Source organism: Erinaceus europaeus, chromosome 10 (assembly GCF_950295315.1).
Source record: "Erinaceus europaeus chromosome 10, mEriEur2.1, whole genome shotgun sequence".
NCBI classification, from domain to species: domain Eukaryota; kingdom Metazoa; phylum Chordata; class Mammalia; order Eulipotyphla; family Erinaceidae; genus Erinaceus; species Erinaceus europaeus.
This window is the reverse complement of record NC_080171.1, coordinates 80,292,360-80,311,073: the sequence shown is the minus strand read 5'-3', so window position 1 is coordinate 80,311,073 and position 18,714 is coordinate 80,292,360. Positions and strand designations below refer to the sequence as shown.

At 40.3% G+C, this 18,714-nt stretch overlaps 1 protein-coding gene across 8 annotated transcripts in view; it reads left to right on the top strand.

Moving 5' to 3' along the window:
- The window catches only part of SUSD1 (sushi domain containing 1), a 325,163-nt gene that overhangs the window by 128,731 nt on the left and 177,718 nt on the right, over window positions 1–18,714 (top strand). For 7 of the 8 annotated variants that reach the window (XR_009552073.1, XM_060199941.1, XM_060199942.1 and 4 more), the window contains exons 11-12: window positions 12,997–13,093; window positions 17,695–17,953. The exons of the other annotated variant lie outside the window; for it this stretch is intronic. Coding sequence is in view for 6 of the 7 variants with exons in the window: in XM_060199941.1 (XP_060055924.1) it covers window positions 12,997–13,093; window positions 17,695–17,953 (356 nt within the window). In the remaining variant the exon portion in view is untranslated. The remainder of the gene's footprint in view (window positions 1–12,996; window positions 13,094–17,694; window positions 17,954–18,714) is intronic. 8 annotated transcript variants of the gene reach the window in all.

Genomic DNA, 18,714 nt, shown 5'->3' with positions numbered 1-18,714 from the left:
ACAGTTCAACCCCTTCTAGGTCCTCCTCTGCCATCATGTTCCAGGACTTGAACCCTCCCTCCACCCCAGAGTCTTTTTTTTAAAAATATTTATTTATTTATTCCCTTTTGCTGCCCTTGTTTTGTTGTTGTTGTTGTTGATGTCATTATTGGATAGGACAGAGAGAAATGGAGAGAGGAGGGGAAGACAAAGGGGGAGAGAAAGACAGACACCTGCAGACCTGCTTCACCGCCTGTGAAGCAACTCTCCTGCAGGTGGGGAGCCGGGGGTTCGAACCAGGACCTTCACGCTGGTCCTTGTGCTTTGCGCCACGTACGCTTAACCCTCTGCGCTACCACTCGACTTCCCCCAGAGTCTTTTTAAAAAAATTTATTTATGTATTTATTATTGGATAGAGACAGAAATTGACAGGGGAGGGAAAGTAGAGAGGGAAAGAGACAGAAAAAGACCTGCAGCCCTACTTTACCACTCTGTGAAGCTTTCTCCCTGCAGGTGGGGACCAGGGACTTGAACCTGGGTCCTTGTGCATTGTAATGTGTGCACTTAACCAGGTTAATTGCTTAGCCCCTGTACCCCCAGAGGCTTTTACTTTGGTGCAATACACCAAACCCAGTTCAAGTTCAGCTTTGTTTTCCCTCTGTTCTTTTTTTTTTTTTTTTTTCAGTTCCTGTCTATGATCATCTCATATTCATCTTTCTCTTTCTGGTAGATCTCACTATTAAGATATTTTTATAGGGTAAAAGTATCCCTCCAAAATACTCTTAATAAAAAAATTTTAAAAATCTGCTATGTGAAATATCTCTTCTGGTTATTTAATACTTTGTGTCTCTTGGGAAAATCAGAAATGTTAAGCAAGTAGTATGGGTTTTCAAAACACAATAGTAGACTTCCCAGAAGAAAAGACATTGGAATTTCCCCATTGAATGTGTTAAATTAAACACAGTCTTACTGACTGGAACAGGATGAAATTAAGTGCTTTAAGTATGTTGTTGACTTCAGGGAAGAGTTAAAGCTCTGCTTTGAAGGACAGAGACAGATGTTGCTGGGAAAATGGAATAGGATGCTACTGAGAGGGGTGGTGGCTAGAGATTCAGCACAGTTCCCTGACTCAGTGCTCATGAGCTTCCTCAGGTAGTTCATTGTTCTGAGTTGAATAACCCAACCATTTGAACTCCCTTTAGGAAAGGATGGAGAACAACCTTTTTTAATAGAAGACCCAAAGAGTCAGAAGGGATTCTACACATCGTTATCCTGTTTTCTAATCAAGTCAGTTAGCTCATAGGTGAAAGTTTTCTTCTCATAGTAGAGAAAGAGAACATGCACACTCAATAGCATATAAGTAAGTGCCTTCATATTTATGAAAACAAACCACTTGTACCATACAACATGGTGATCATTTGAGGTTGAACACTGGAATCAATAATACTGGAGATCATTCCTTTTGGTGTCTACTTTCATGGTAGCTTATATAGGAAATATCCTGTCTCTCCTTATATTCATAACAAGAAAAAGAGAATTTTTTTTCCCTCCAGGGTTATCACTGGGGCTCAGTGCCTGCACTAAGAATCCACTGCTCCTGGAGGCCATCCTTCCCATTTTGTTGCCCTTATTGTTAGTTATTGTTGTTACTGCTGTTGTTGTTCGGTAGGATAGAGAAAAATTGATAAAGGAGGGAAAGACAGAAAGGGAGAAAGAAAGACTCCTGCAGATCTGTTTCACTGCAGAGTTAGGTGGGTAGGCTATTTGAACCGGGATCCTTATACCAGTCCTTGCTCTTTGTGCCGTGTACACTTAACCTGCTGCGCTACTGCCCAACTTCAGAGAATGTATTTACAGGTGTTGAGGACAACAGTTGAAAAGACAGGTATGTCCAAGCTTATCAGACTGTCCCTTTAGGCCCAGTCAGGATAATCCCTACAAAACTAGGCACCCAAGCCCCTGACTATATGCCTCTTCTCATAATGCTGGGTGTCCTCAGCAAACACCATGCAGGACCAAGTCTCTTGAACTCTTCTAGCATAAGTTTCTCTTCCATGCTTGGTTGCTACAAACCTTCCAATAATTCCATGCTTTTGTGTTTTCAGTCTAAGCCTCATATCCTCAGATTGACTCCAGGGTGCCATACTTATTCTTTCTATTTTGCTTGGTTCCTTGTGGGGTGGAAACTTCATCAAATGTCAAAAGGTCCTGCAAAAGGATGACAGAGGACCTAGTGGGGGTTGTATTGTTATGTGGAAAACTGAGAAATTTTATGTACGTACAAACTATTTACTGATGACTATAAAACATTAATCCCCCCCAAAAAAATGTCAGAAGAGGGACTCATCTGACTCCCAACTGTTTCCCTCTCTGTCCAGACTCCCTAAATCTTTTGTGGAACAAAATATTGGACATCTGGAGATCTAGTGTTAAATCAGAGTAGGAGACAACACACACAAAGATTCTTTTATACTTCCATGGACCACTTGTCCTCCTCATCCCCAGAAATCTACCATCTATTTTCTTGCTTCAAGTCAAACTCTGGACCTCAAGCAAATGACTTTGTGGGAATGACAATCCCCCTGATTATCTCATTCAAACTGTCAGTATCCAGGCTCAAGTTCCATTTAAACAAGATCATATGCCACAGAGAAAACTAATTGGATGCATTATTTTCTTGTATTAGTATTAATTTTTACAAATATGAATAAAATTTTTCTTTAGATCCACAAAGCCTTAAATATGAGGTTTTCTGCTTGTAATAGAGGTGAAGAAAGGATATATTGCAACTTAATTTAATTAGGCAAGTCTTTATTGATTGGTTATGTAAAAAGATGTGTGCTAAGTGCTGAAGGGGATGTAAGAGGTAAAAAGAAAATTATTCCTTCTCCCTGTCCTATCCAGTCTCATAACTTTATCGACCTTTTTTATTTTATTTTTAAAATTTTATAGTGTGAACCAAATATTAAATTTTATTAGTTTCAGTTAAATATTATTCATGTAAACCACATAAATTTTATTAGTGTAAAACTACATATTAACAAAATTACATGTCAACAGTGGTATAAATCTACTCCATTCCTACCACCAGGGTTCTGAGTCTTCAGTCTCTTCACTGCAAGCCATCACAGTTCCCATAAGGTTCTAGACATGGGCCAGCCATCATCTCTACAACTATCTGTCTACATTTATACATAATTGCCCCCTTTTTCTTCTTGATTCAATCCTCTCTTCCCCTCAGAGCTACTCAAGACAACATTACTACCTCTGCATGTCCCTCTCCTTTTCCTCCTGTTGCTGGGTGCTGATGGAGCTGGAGTTCAGAGCCCTCTTATCTTCTTTCTCCTATCACTTCTCCCCCACTGGGATTATGGATTGAGGTTGTTTTTTGGGTGCAGGAGGTAGGAGTTCTGACTTCTCTAATTGCTTCTCTGCTGGATTTGGGCATTGACAGGTCAATCCATACCCCCAGTCTATTTCTAGAGAGACAGCTAACTTTGTGATATCTGATACAAACTATCATTACCATGTAACCTACCATTGCTTCTATTGGCACCAATGTCAGTTCATCATGTATTTTTTTATATGGTTAATTCCTAGTGTACACTTAAAGTCTATAGTATTGCCGGGCTGAGCTTCACGGGCGGGAGACAGAGACGACCAGGGACTCATGGCTGAGTGGTACACAGTTCAATCTTTATTCATGTGGAACACAGCACAATCTAAGCTATCTCTAATCACAATCTTGTCCTTCTCTCTCCTGAGGTGGAAGAGTCAGGTCCGTAAAGGATGTATGTAGGATAGGGGGCGGGGAGAAGGAAAAAGCACGAACCAGTGAGGATTAAACCAATGTCCTGGAGGCAGGGGGGTGCTTAGTTAACAGTGGTTATGTAAATAGAATACAGTGTTAAGCAGAGGAGACCAAACCAATGAAACAGAAGGGGTCTTAGTAGCAGAATCCAGAAGCATACCAACATAGTATAAAGTTAGGGCCTTTGTATAGTTTTGGTGCAGATAAGATTTTCTTTCATTTTTGGTAGGTTTTAGAGGATTTAATAAAATATTGCATTATATTACCTCCTTTCTCTTATTGATTTTGATAGTTTTCCTGCATTAATGATACTGGTCTTTCATCATTCATATCATAACCCCTATTTTATTTACTTTTTTCTCTTGTCAGTATTCTTTTTGACATTTAGACAGTTAAACTTTTCATTTAGTCAATGATATTGATTCTACCTCTGGTAATGTCAAATATATTCCTCCCTACCCTGAAATTAGATCATTCTTTATTCTCCAATATTTTTTAATGCCTCTTAATAGTTTTTCTTTTAACATTTAACCTTGGACCCATTTGGATTTTGTTCTAGTGTATGGTATCAGGTTACCTGGGTTCAAGTCCCCATGCCCTACTTGCAGGGGCAAACCTTCACAAGCATTGAAGCAGTGCTGCAGGTCTCTCTCTCCCTCTCTATCACACTTCTCTTTCAATTTCTCTCTGTCCTATCAAGTTAAATAAAGTTAAAAAGAAAAAAAAAAGTTAAAAGGGGGCTGGGAGATAGCACACTGGTCTAAGCACAGAACCCACACAAGGATTCTGGTTTGAGCCCCTGGCTTCCCACCAGCAGGGGGGTTGCTTCACAAGTGTGAAGCAGGTCTGCATGTATCTATCTATCTATCTTTTTCTTTTTTTTTAATTTTTATTTATAAAAATGAAACACTGGGGGGGTCGGGCGGTGGCGCAGTGGGTTAAGCGCATGTGGCGCAAAGCGCAGGGACCTGCATAAGGATCCCAGTTCGAGCCCCCGGCTCCCCACCTGCAGGGGAGTCGCTTCACAGGCGGTGAAGCATGTCTGCAGGTGTCTATCTCTCCCCTCTGTCTTCCCCTCCTCTCTCCATTTCTCTCTCTGTCCTATCCAACAACGAATTGCGTCAACAAGGGCAATAATAATAACCACAACGAAGCTACAACAAGGGCAACAAAAATGGGGGAAAAATTGGTCTCCAGGAGCGGTGGATTCATGGTGCAGGCACCGAGCCCAGCAATAACCCTGAAGGAGGAAAAAAAAAAAAGAAACACTGGGAGTCAGGCGGTAGCGCAGCAGGTTAAGTGCACGTGGCGCAAAGCGCAAGGACCGGCTAAGGATCCCGGTTCAGGCCCCCGGCTCCCCACCTACAGGGGCATCGCTTCACAGGCGGTGAAGCAGGTCTGCAGGTGTCTATCTTTCTCTCCCTCTCTCTGTCTTTCCCTCCTCTCTCCATTTCTCTCTGTCCTATCCAACAACGACGACAATAATAATAACAACAACAATAAAACAACTAGGGCAACAAAAGGGAATAAATAAATATTAAATAAATATTTTTTTTAAAAAAGGAAAAAAAAATGAAACACTGACAAAAACCATAGGATAAGAGGGGTACAACTCCACACCATTCCCACCACCAGAACTCCATATCCAATCCCCTCCCCTGATAGGTTTCCTATTCTTTTTTTAAAATTTTTAAAATTTATTTTAAAAAGGTGACATTAAAAAAGCCATAGGCTAAGAGGGGTACAACTCCACACAATTCCCACCACCAGATCTCCGTATCCCATCTCGTCCCCTGATAGCTTTCCTATTCTTTAGCCCTCTGGGAGCATGGACCCAGGGTCATTATGGGATGCAGAAGGTGGAAGGTCTTGGCTTCTGTAATTGCTTCCCCGCTGAACATGGGTGTTGGCAGGTCAATACATACTCCCAGTCTGTTTTTTCCTTTTCCCTAGTGGGGCGGGCTCTGGGGAAATGGGGCTTCAGGACACATTGGTGGGGTTGTCTGCCCAGGGAAGTCTGGTTGGCATCATGTTAGCATCTGGAACCTGTTGGCTGAAAAGAGAGTTAACATATAGAGCCAAAAAAATTATTGACTAATCATGAACTTAAAGGCTGGAAAAGTTCATATGAAGAGTTAGGGGGGGTCTCAGTTTTGTAGATAGTTAGTAGTCCTATTTTAGTTATTCCAAAGAGCCCATGACTATACTAGTTGTTGTTGTTGTTGTTGTTTTTTCCTGAACCTGACATCTGATATGCAGGTAGATCTAAGTCATTGTCTGGGGAGATGATGTCATGGCTGGAAAAAGGACCAGAAAGCTGGATCAGGGAAGAAAGTAGCCCCCAAATATGGGAAATTTGTATAAATATTGTTGACTGTAAACCCCATCGACTTGATCTGATCTGGGGCCCATATTCAGCTTAAGAGCCTATGTGACCTCTGCATCCCTGTAGATCTGAGCTCACATTCTGTGGTCATGAGTAGGAACATTCCAAGCTGTCCCAATTTCAGGACCCATCTTCCTGAGGTGTAAGACAGAGTATGTTGTCCAGCCTCCCTTCAGAGGAATGGAACATTTTCAACCGTTGTTGATCCATGTTCAGAGCAAGGTCCTATAGGGGCTCACAGAAAGGTCTATTGTGTTGTTCCTGATAGAGATGACCAATAATAATGGAGATTGGATCTATTCGAGATCTGGGCCCGTCATGTCTGATGTATCTGTCTTTCTCTCTTCCTTTCTGTCTCCTTCCCCTATCAATTTCTCTCACTGTTCTATCTGTTCGAAAAAAAAGAAAGAAAAAAAATGGCCACCAGGAGCAGTAGATTGTACAGGCACTGCCCCCCTAGTGATAACCCTAGAGGCAAAAGAAAAAGATTATGGGGGTTGGTGATAGTTCTATACCAAATCCACTATCACATTTTTGTAGCCTCCCTCATCCTGCCCCACATCCATCCCAAGAAAACTTCCATACTTTTCACAAAGTGTTAGCCACAGTTTGGCTACTTAAATAAAATGTTCATATGTTTCAGTTCTTTTTTTTTTTTTTAATATTTCTTTTTTTACACTTAAAAAAATAAATATTTATTTATACCCTTTTAATAAATAAATATTTATACCCTTTTGTTGCCCTTGTTTTTAAAAAATATTTATTTATTTCCTTTTGTTGCTCTTGTTGTTTTATTGTCGTAGTTATTATTGTTGTCATCATTGCTGGATAGGACAGAGAGAAATGGAGAGAGGAGGGGAAGAGGGAGAGAGAAAGATAGACACCTGCAGACCTGCTTCACCACTTGTGAAGTGACGCCCTTGCAGGTGGGGAGCCGGGGGCTCGAACCAGGATCCTTAACGTGGGTACTTGTGCTTTGCGCCACGTGCACTTAGCCCGGTGCACTACCACCCGACTCCTGCCCTTATTGTTTTATTGTTGTAGTTATTCTTGTTGTTGGATAGGACAGAGAGAAATGGAGAGAGGAGGGGAAGACACAGGGGAGAGAAAGATAGACAACTGCAGACCTGCTTTACTGCTTGTGAAGTGACTCCCCTGCAGGTTTGGGGGGGGGGGTTGAACCGGGATGTTTACACTGATCCTTGTGCTTTGTGCCATGTGCACTTAACCCGCTGTACTACTGCCTGACTCCCTTTTTTTTTTTTTTTTAACCTCCAGAGTTATCACTGGGGCTTTGTGTCTGTGCTACAAATCCACTGCTCCTGGAGGCCATTTTAAATTTTTTTCCCTTTTGTTGCCTTTGTAGTTTATCGTTGCTGTTGTTATTATTGTTGTTATTGGATATAAATGAAAGAGATTGAGAGAGGAGGGGAAGATAGAGAGGGGGAGAGAAAGATAGACACCTGCTGACCTGCTTCACTGCTTGTGAAGCAGACCCTCTGTGGGTAGGGAGCCAGGGGCTCGAACCGGGATCCTTGTGCTGGTCCCTTGCACTTTGTACTATATGCACTTAACCTGGTACACCACCGCCCTGTTTCAGTTCTTTATATTGCACACATGAGAAAAAACATCCAGTAGTTGTTTTTCGGAGAAAATTCCTGTTCCTTTTGTGGTGCTGCCTTCTCTAAGTGAGTGAGTTCTTTGTTCTGCTATTATTGAGAGTGCTGAAGAAATGGGTCGCTTTAAAAGGCTAGCCAAACAATTAGAAGAACTAGAATTATTAATCTCAAAGGAGAGCAAACAAAGGAATAATTTAAAAGGGCTCAAGAAGTGTTCTCACACAGAATGGAACAAGCAGTTAATCTCCCTATGAGGTGAAAACAGGAAATATGTGATAAAAACCCACTTATTCTACTGTAACAATACAACAGAAACGAAAAGACATTTCACTGATACCATGAAGAACTGAAGAAAAATTCTCAAGTCAGATGGAAGGAAGGGGTGAATTCACCTGGCATGCATTGGTGTCTGGGCTGGAGATGGCTTGTCAAACTTCCTCCCCACTCTCTTCACATCAGAAGTTGTCTTACATAGATACATCAGTTGTGGAATCTCTTTCTGGACACTCATTGGAAACAGCATAGGGTTTCCATACCTTGGTGTGAGACCATGACTGTAAGTAGAAGCTATTCCAGGAGAGCTCCAAGGATTCCTAGAAGACCCACAGATTTTTGGGACACATATCCTATGTGGCTATATTTGTGTGATTTTGGAAAAAAAATCTAAATTTGAAATTATTTAATAAAAGTTATAGAAACTCACTCTCTTTCTACTGGTCTAATTAGATGCCCAGGTTTCCCAGTGTCTAGCCTGGGCCTTCACCTCTTCTTAGATGCCTTTCTACTGCCCTCCTGGGAAGCTGCAACCACTTCTGCTGATGACTAATTCGTGTCATCACTAGAGTCTTCTAAACTCTTGATCTATATTTCTAACTATATGCTGATTAATTCTTCAAGAACTTCAAAATTAATAGGTAGAGAAGCAAGCTGTTTCTGAACATTTTTCCCAGACCTGAATGTATAGCATCACTACTGATTCTGTTGTCAAAACCCAAGCCTGTTTCCTTCCTCCCTTTTATCTTTCCCAGCACATTCTTTTCTGTCTCTTCCCTCAGTGTTTCTTCCATCTGTTGTCTCGTCTCCATTTTCAGTGCCGTAACTTGCTTCAGACCTTAGATACTTTTTAGCTAGCTTTTGGACAACCTGAGATTTTCCTTTTTTTTTTTTTTTTAAGGTTCATCTTCTAGTTAGCTGTCAAATGTCAAAATGCACTTTACTTCCAAGACCTCAGATCTGATATATACCCATACTCATCCACTCCATTGCCTACCTCTATCCAGCTAGGATGAAATCTTTTGTCTATATTGAACTTGAACTTTTGTCTCTGCTATCTCTCTCTTTCTCTCTCTCCTGTTGCCCTAGCTTGCTCTGATTTCTGTGTTTGCTGGGGTCCCTTAGTGCTATTTACCGGTACTCGCATAACACTCTGAATACAGCTTTATCATAACTCTTAATGCTGCTTTATTATGTATATGACAACCCCAAACTGTTTCTATTAGTAGACTCTGAGCTCTTGGAAAGCAAAACCCATAGCTTCCCTTCCTCAGCTGTCCCTTCCAGCCTTATCCAGAACCTGGGGCATAGAAATGGCCAATAGGTGTGTATTTTGTGGAGAGTGTATGAATAATACATCTGATTGAGATTTAAAAATTACCAAGGCAGGTTTGGGAGTTTATTAGTGTTTGGACTGAGGATTTATGTCCCCTAAAATATTTTCTTTTTTTTTTTTAATAGTTTTATTAAGAAAGTACTGATTTATAAAACCTCAACTATTTTCTGGTTGGATAATTAGAGTCTGTTTTGATCCCCATCTCCTAATTTCAGGACTGTATTAGAGTGCAATAATATTTTATTATTTTTTCCTCTTTCTCTCACTCTGTGCCCTTGCTGAGGGATATAGTGATAGACTTTGAAGGAGAGATGGTTTAGTCCAGGTTCTTCCAAGGCTTGTGAACTCTACTTCAAAAATATTGTCCCCAGGATTCATACAAGTTCTTCTCACATAAACTCAAAAGAACTACTCCCCTACTGTGTTCTGTTGATCTTGTACCAGAGCTTCCTCAAGGGTATGATTGTGTGTTCTTCACATCAACAGAACATCATGGTGTTGAATACATTCTGTACTAGCTCAGCCTCTTTTGCTTAAGGGTGACAGATTCCCAACTCAACCTGCTTAAACAAGTGGAATTTGTTTGATGGTCAGGAATAGATGTCAATTAGATCTAGCCACAGATGGTGTCATCAGAGCTGTCTCTAGCCAAACTCTGTAGTCCCTTACAAACAGGGCTGCTGTGATAGATAAGACTCCTTGCTTACCCGGAACTTACCGGAATTATATCCAACCCAAGTGCAATAAGAGCCTCAAAAACTCCCAGTGTTAAAAGATTCCTCTTCTTAGCTAGTCCTTTGATTAGGGAATAATATCCATGATCCTGTATAACTAGAGGGAAATTAGAGCTTAAAGCATGCCAACCCTGAAAAAATTAATGAAAATCAGAGGGTCTTTGCTTCACAAAATTATAGACACTGAGCACATAAAACCAATATACTATATAAATACACAATACATAACAAAATAATATATAATATAGACTATGTAATATATAATATATATACATATATTACATATAGGGACTTAGAGCATCTGGCAGTGTTCCACTTTCTTGGAGTTTACTTACAGGCTTGTCCCTAAGCTTTCCATCTAGTAATCCTTTTCCAGGCAAGATTTAGGGACACTGCTTCTCTTCTGGTTTATGTTGCTAACCTTTGTTCAGTGGGGAACACCCTAGCTGAATAACAGATTCAACTTTATTCACAGATCTCTCCATAGCATCTCCTGTGTACTAGCTGGGGAAAAACTTAAGTGGTCCCGATGACCTCCTTCACCTGAGGTTGTTCCCTATTTTTTCCCCCCTCTTTTAGTCATCTGTTCCCTTTGAGCACCTGCTCATTAAGGGTCTTTGTCATTTGCCTCCCTCAGAACTTAAACACCAGTTCTTCTTCTAGCGTTTGCCCTTCTTCCGTAGCCAGTCAACAGCGTCAGGTTGAGCCTGATGTAAAGTTTCGAGACCTCCTTTGAATCTGGAGAGGTGGCAGTCGTTGACTATGTGGGTCATAGTCTGTCTGTAGCCGCAGGGGCAGTTCGGGTCGTCTCTGGCTCCCCAGCGATGGAACATAGCGGTGCACCCACCAGTTAGAAGCTAGAACACTGATACTAGCCAATCAGTTATATTTTCTTTCCAGTAGAAAATCTATTTGAGAAAGCTGGTTGCTGGGGAGAACAAAATAAACTGAGAGCTCTGTGATTAGAAAAGTTATAGAAGTCTGATATTCTGATCTTCTCTACCAAAAAAGGAACTTTCCAGCCTTGTAAACTGTAGTGCCTACAGCAGCCACCCTCTGTCAGTGCTAAAGTATCACTTTATTAGTTAGAAATGTTTTGTTGTGAGGTATATTCTCTCTCCTCTCCCTCCCTCCCTCCCTCCCTCCTTTCCTCTCTCTCCCCCTACCTGTCTTCCTCCCTCCCTTTCTTTCTTTTTTTAGTGTACTGGACTTTGGAGGTGGCTCAACCTCATGCATGAGGCCCTAGGTTCAACTCTGGCACTATATGAAAGTTACAGAGTGTGCAAGTGCAAGAGAACAAAAGCAAATGGTGTAGTAGTGCTTTGAGATCTTTCTCCTCGGTCTCTTTCTCTCAAAAGAATAACATGAAATAAAATAAAAATTAGTTCAATGAAATGACTCAGTGATAGAGGGATGTGTGAAGTCCTAGACTTTATTCCTGGGACCAAATTAGCAAAAAATGGCAGGGCCAGGTGGTGGCACACCTGGTTGGGCACAAGCATTACCATGTGCAAGGACTGGGTTCAAGTCCCCCCTCCCCTGCCCCCAGTCCCCACCTGCAAAAGGGAAGCTTCACTAGTGGTGCTGCACTGCTGCAGGTGTCACTCTTTATCTCTCCCTTCCCTTCACTTCTCAATTTCTCTCTGTCCTACCAAATTAAATAAATATTTATTTTTTAAAAGGTGCCAGCTGCAAGATAGTTCACCAGGTAATATGTGTGCTTTGCCATATTCATATCTCAGGTTCTAGCCCTAGCACTACATGGTATGACCATGGTATCCAGAGGAGGTACTGTGGTCTCTCTTTCTGTCTCTCTGTTTCGTTATCTAATAAAAATGCCATTGTGAAAATTTTTTCATTGTACAGTTCATAGATATTAAGTCCATTACCAATGCCTCTTTCCAAAATTTTCATATATATTTATTACTAGAGTACTGTTCAGTTCTGGATTATGGTGTTATAGGGGATTGAAACAGGGATTTTTGGAACCTCAGGCACAAGAGACTCTTTGTATATCCATTATGTTATTCCACCCCCTCCAAAATTTCCATAACCTTAAAAAGAATTTGTGACAAGTAAGCAATAAGTCCCCATTCCCTACCTACTCCCAGAGCCTTTGCCAGCCTCTCACCTATTGTCTCTGTGAAGTTGCCTATTTTAGATAAAATTTACATAAATCCATACAATATTTTTCATTTGTACGAGGCTTACTTAAAACAATGTTTTCAAGATTTATCTATGCTTTAGCATGTGTCAGAATATGCTCATTATTACCCTTTCTCTTTCTCCCTCCCTCCCTCTCTCTCTTTCCTCCTTCCTCCTACCCCCCTTTCTTCCCCTCCCTTCCTTCCTTCCTTCCTTCCTTCCTTCCTCCCTCCCTCCCTCCCTCCCTTACTTCCTTTCTTTCTCTCTTTCTTTCTTGGCTCGCCTGTGTGTTGTTGCAGGCAAGTAAGACTTGCATGCCTGAGCGCTGTATGTGCTGGAGTGATGCTCTATCTTTTCACATGAAACCTTCAATCTATCTTAAGTGAAATAAATAAAATAAATCTTTAGAGGCTGGGTGATGGTGCACCTCGTTAAACACACGCATTACAGTGCACAAGGACCCAGGTTCAAGCACCTGGTCCCCACCTGAAGGGGGAAAGCTTCACAAGTGGTGAAGCAGGGCTGCAGGTATCTCTCTGTCTCTCTTTCTAATTCCTCTTCTTAATTTCTCTCTCTCTATCCAATAATAAATAAATAATATTAAAAAATAAATCTTGAAAAAAAACCTCTTCTTTGATGGCTCCCATAAAGAGCTCTTTCTTTGTCCTCCTGTGAGTTTTGATTGTAATCCTCCTTTTTCAATATATTTTCAGAGCCTCTTCTTCCAGAAGTAGATTTTTTCACAGGGCAAGGATGGACTCTACCACACTTGAGACTGAGGAAAGCCAAGGAGGAAAATGGACCTATCAGGTTAGTTAGTTGTCCATTTTCTATGATTTCACAATAACCCTGAGGGTGTAGTTTGGAAACTTTTGTTTGAGTGAGGAAGAAACTTCCTTTTAGGTGATAGCACCCATGTACTGGTAGACAGGGCCTCTTTTTGTTTCCTTGAACACAAATGGATCCTTTAATTTTTTTTTTTTTAATTTTTATTTATAAAAAGGAAACACTGACAAAAACCATAGGATAAGAGGAGTACAACTCCACACCATTCCCACCACCAGAACTCCCTATCCCATCCTCTCCTATGATAGCTTTCCTATTCTTTATCCCTCTGGGAGTATAGACCCAGAGTCATTATGGGATGCAGAAGGTGGAAATTCTGGCTTCTGTAATTGCCTCTCTGCTGAACAATGGGATCCTTTAATCTTTTTTTTTTTTATTATTCCCTTTTGTTGCCCTTGTTGTTTTATTGTTGTTGTTCTTGATGTCACCAATGTTGGATAGGACAGAGAGAAATGGAGAGAGGAAGGGTAGACAGAGAAGGTGAGAGAAAAATAGACACCTGCAGACCTGCTTCACCGCCTGTGAAATGACTCCCCTGCAGGTGGGGAGCCGGGGGCTCGAACCAGATCCTTACTCCAGTCCTTGTGCTTTGTGCCACCCGTGTTGTTTAACCCGCTGCACTACCGCCCAATTCCCAGGATTGTTTAATCTTAACCTACACCCTTTGAAACAAACAGTGAGAATTCTAAGGCACCACAGATAAGCACATGATAGTTTAATTGAAGAAATTGAATCTATTCATTTGGTCATTAGCTGAGCATTAGTTGAGCATCTAAAACATGTCAGGCATTATCTCTTGCATTCACATCTCCATGTGCATCGATTAGTGTTGGTGGAGCAGGACTATCATTTCATATACCAAAATCAGAATAAATTTTCCTATACATAAGGATGATTCTAAGGTGTGTGTAGTGGTTTCTGAAAGGGCCACATGGCTAGTTCTTCTAATTTATTTATGTATTGAAATAGGTGTGAGAAAACTGTGCAGTTAATGACTGCTTTTTGGATCCCACATGGTATTAGGATGAAATTAATTGACCTCAGTTGAAGGTCTGTAATATGTTTAAGTAGACATTTTAATTTTCAAAAACCATGATAAGATTAGGAAAGAAGAATACTCTCAGAAAGGAAGAATTATGTTCACCTGGTAAAATGAGAAACTTGCTCATAGGGTTTTAGGAGATGGCAATAACTTCATCATACATTGCCTTATGTTTCCCTTGATACTACAATCTAATGACCCTAATTAAATGAAACATAAATGCAAAAAAAAAAAAAAAAACAAGAGAAAAGCAATGAATTGCCTTTAAAGGAAACCCCTAAGGCTATAGTCTAAAGTCAGAAAGAACTGGCAGGATATAATTAATGTTTTGAATGGAAAAGATAGCCTCCCAGGAATATTCTGTCTAACAGAATATTCTATCTAACTCAAGTTTGAAGGAATGAGGATCTTTTCAGACAACAGTTAAAGGTTTAAAAGTTAATGACCACTAAACCAACCATCACAAGGGACTTATATAAGATGAAAATATAGGGTAAATGAAAGACAAAAACAAACAGACAGACAAAAAGCAAGCAAAATCAAATGAAGACACACTGTTAGACTACAGAATTTAGGTTCCCAAAGGGGGCTGGGGTGGAGGCAGAGGCTTGGGTTGCCAGGTTGGAGGAGGTTCATTGGACTTTGGTAGAGGAATATTGGTACATTGGTGGTGGGTATGGTTTAATAACATTTTTTTGAAGGGATATGAAGTCATTCGTCAAAAACATTTATAGTCTTGTAAGGTTACCTTAAAAACAGAAGAAATGCAGACATTATACCATTATTTAAAAAAATGTCTGGAGGTGTATCTATATGTCCATTTGTAATGAAACTTGCGATTTCCTTGATTTTTGTTGGAGTTCAGTATAAGCTCAAAAATCTTTACAGATAGATATTGCATAAATTGTTTTTTTCTTGATACTTGGCAATTTACTGGAAGGTACTATAATTCTGTTGCTATAAGAAGAACTGAGCCATGATATCACTTCCAAAGAGAATTTGCAAGTTACGTAATGCACAACTAAAAGCCAAATGATAGTGTATCCTTGTGGTAATGTGCCGGTCAGTGCCTCCAAAACAGGAAGTGGAGACCAGTGAGTCATTTGAGGGAGGATGGTGATGAGAATGAGAGAAGTCCTTCCAGAACAGACATGTTTAAAGCAGCCACAACTGCTTCATAACATCATTAGGTCTAATTACCTAGAGGCACATGTGACAGGTGGAGCAGGAAATTGGGGACTATGACTTGGGGACCTGAGCTCGTTTGATCTAGCTAGCAGATTGCTGGGCTTCCTTAATGCTGTTGTCCTCCAGGGTTTGCTAGAATACAGAAATCATCTGGGGTACTTGTCAGCAATACACTTTTCAGATTCTACTTCTGGGTATTTTAATTCAGTAGGTCTGGGAATTTGTGTATTTGTCAAGTACCTCAGATGATTATAATCATGTTAATTGGAGACTGTAGTTTCTGCCTTACCAGTATTTGTATGACTTATGGGTCATATAGTGAGCTAAATGAACCCAGGTGAGCCTTGCATTTGCACTTGAACACCACTAATCACATGGAAAAATGAAAGGGATTTAAGATAATGCTTATATAGACAATGGTCTGGTGGCTGTGTTTGCTTTCTTACCTGTGACCATGATTCATAGGGACATCAAGGAAAGTTTGTTGTCACAGGTGTTTCCTTGTATGCAGTGAATGTTCAGTAAGTGTTTTCTGGTGGTGGTGGAAAAAATTTACTGCCTGCAGACTTTGGTTTGAACCTTTTGTACAAGGAAGTCCTTGACTAAAAGTGAACCCAAGTTTTGTGTTAGTCATTTCCCTGAGAATATACCTATGAGGTTTGAGAGCATAGTGGGTGGAGAAGTTCCAAATCCAGTGCCTGCTCTGTGTGTGTGTGTGTGTGTGTTTAGGGGGAGGGGGCTCCTTTTTCTTAGCCTGTTGAATAACTTCTGGGCTCTCAGGAGCAGGAGATAGAAAATCAGGAATGTGGAGTAGTGAGTGTATATTTTCTGATAAGTTGAAATTGTGTGTTCTGATGACTTTTGGAAACAACCCTAGTCATATTTGGTATTGAAGCATCTTTTTCTTCATTATCGAAATCTTAACTCAAGAATCATTGGTGGTGAGCCAATCATAACCAAAGGACCGTACAAAAATTTGTGTGGATATAAGAGAAATAATTCAAATCCAAATAGGCCTGATAGAGAAAGCAGATGTTTAGACATTATAAAAGGCAGGAGATCAGTACTTAATTGATAGGAATACAAATAAAGGCATGATTCATTCTTAGTGCAATTTTATTCTTGTACTTCCGTTCAGTGACAGGCAGGATGAATAATATGAAAACGTGACAAAATGACAGTTCACTTATAGTGTGTTTCTTTAAAAAAAATTATTTGTATGAGAAAGAGACCAAAACACTGCTAACTTCTGGCATATGCTGGTGCCAGAGATTGAAGCTAACCCCCCAGGCATGTAGGTCCTGTGTTCTCACACATTGAGATATCTCCTAGCCCCTAACTGTTAGTTTGTTTCTATGTTCATGTTTAGGGAACATTTTAGAATTAAAAAAAAATATTTATTCTCTTTTGTTGCTCTTGTTTTTTATTGTTGTAGTTATTGTTTTTACTGATGTCATCGTTGTTGGATAGGACAGAGAGAAATGGAGAGAGATGGGGCAGACAGAGAGGGAGAGAGAAAGATAAACACCTACAGACCTGCTTCACCACTTATGAAGCGACTCCCCTGCATGTGGGGACCTGGGGGCTCAAACCAGGATCCTTATGCGAGTCCTTGTGCTTTGCAATGCTTGCACTTCACCCGCTGCGCTGCTGCCTGACTCTCAACATTTTAGAATTTATATATGATATTTTACCTTTCTGTTTCAGGATATTGTCAGATTAGATTAATTGATGGTGACTTTGTTCTCTCTGCTTCTGTTATTTCACATGAGCTTTGGTATTAATATGAGCTTTGGTATTAATAGGGAATGTGATCACATGAGTCCTGTTTCAGGTTGCCATGTGATTGTCTGGAGCCTTTTTCAAACTTTGTACATTAACTCTTGTAGTCATTTGGTCTCCATGTGACTATTAAATCCTTTCAGGTTTCCATGTGCTTTCTTTGCCCATGTGAAAATCACTGATTAGGTCAACTTATGACAAGTATGCACATTACCAATTAGGGTCAACTTTATGACAAGTTTATATAAGGTAGGATATATTTAAGACATTCCCATCAGAAGATTCTGTAATTGGCATTCACATATAGCTAGAAATTAAGAGGATCCTCACCATTGTCATATAGCATCAACACTATATGTTAGAATTGTAGACACATAACTATTGGAGTTGCCAGGCAGTGAATTTCATGAGGCTAGGGACTTTTTCTTATCCAATATAGTATTCCATGTGCCAAGAAAGTGTTTATCTCACAACAAGTGTTCAATAAATATGACTAAATGAGTGAATGAACCTTAGAAGCAAGGGTCTGATAGACATTTTCTTTTTCTTCCAGCTCTTATCAAGTATTAGTGCTTCCCATGACCCTACAAAGCACATTTTCTTGTGATTCTGAAGGGGCTGCTTCATTTTTTAGCAACACTTCTGATACTGAAGGATATATAGCTGCAGAACTACTGAACAAAGATGTTGCAGATGATGCCATGGAGATTTCCATTGGAGATAGGCTGTACTATGGGAAATACTATAATGCACCCTTGAAGATAGACAATGATTACAATATTATATTACGGATCACAAGTGAATGGAATAAGGTATATTTCTTTAAAAGCTTTTCTGAATACTACATTTTCTTCTTCATATGTAATTTAAATATATTTTTGCTTTCTGAATATTTATTTGTTTATTTTATTGGGGGATTAATGTTTTACAGTTGACAGTAAATACAGTAGTATGTACATGCATAACATTTCCCAGTTTTCCACATAACAATACAACCCCCACTAGGTCCTCTGCCATCCTGTTCCAGGTGGTTCTTCATTTTAAGCTTCATATGTGCCCAAAACCTTGAGCACCAATGGAGCCTAAGTTGCAGAACAACATGTAGCTTGCTTTTTCACTTCCCTGTATTCTTCCTCTTACTCTCCAGGAAGAAGGAGAGGAGTGGGAAACTAAGTGTTTTTTTTTTTCCATAAGAACTGATGAATGTCCATTTATAAAATGGAAGTATTGACAAGACCATAGGGATAAGAGGGGTACAGTTACACACCATTCCCATCACCAGAACACTATATCCAATCCCCTACCTTGATAGCTTCCCTATTCTTTATCCCTTTAGGAGTATGGACCCAGGATCATTATGGGGTGCAGAAGGTGGAAGGTCTGGCTTCTGTAATTGCTCCTCCGCTGAACATGGGCATTGACAGGTCTATCCATACTCCCAGCCTGTCTATTTCCCTACTGGGGCAGGGATCTGAGGAAGCAGGGCTCCAGGACAGATTGCTGGGATCATCTACCCAAGGAAGTCCAGTTGGCATCATGCTAGCATCTGGAACCTGGTGGCTGAAAAAAAAAG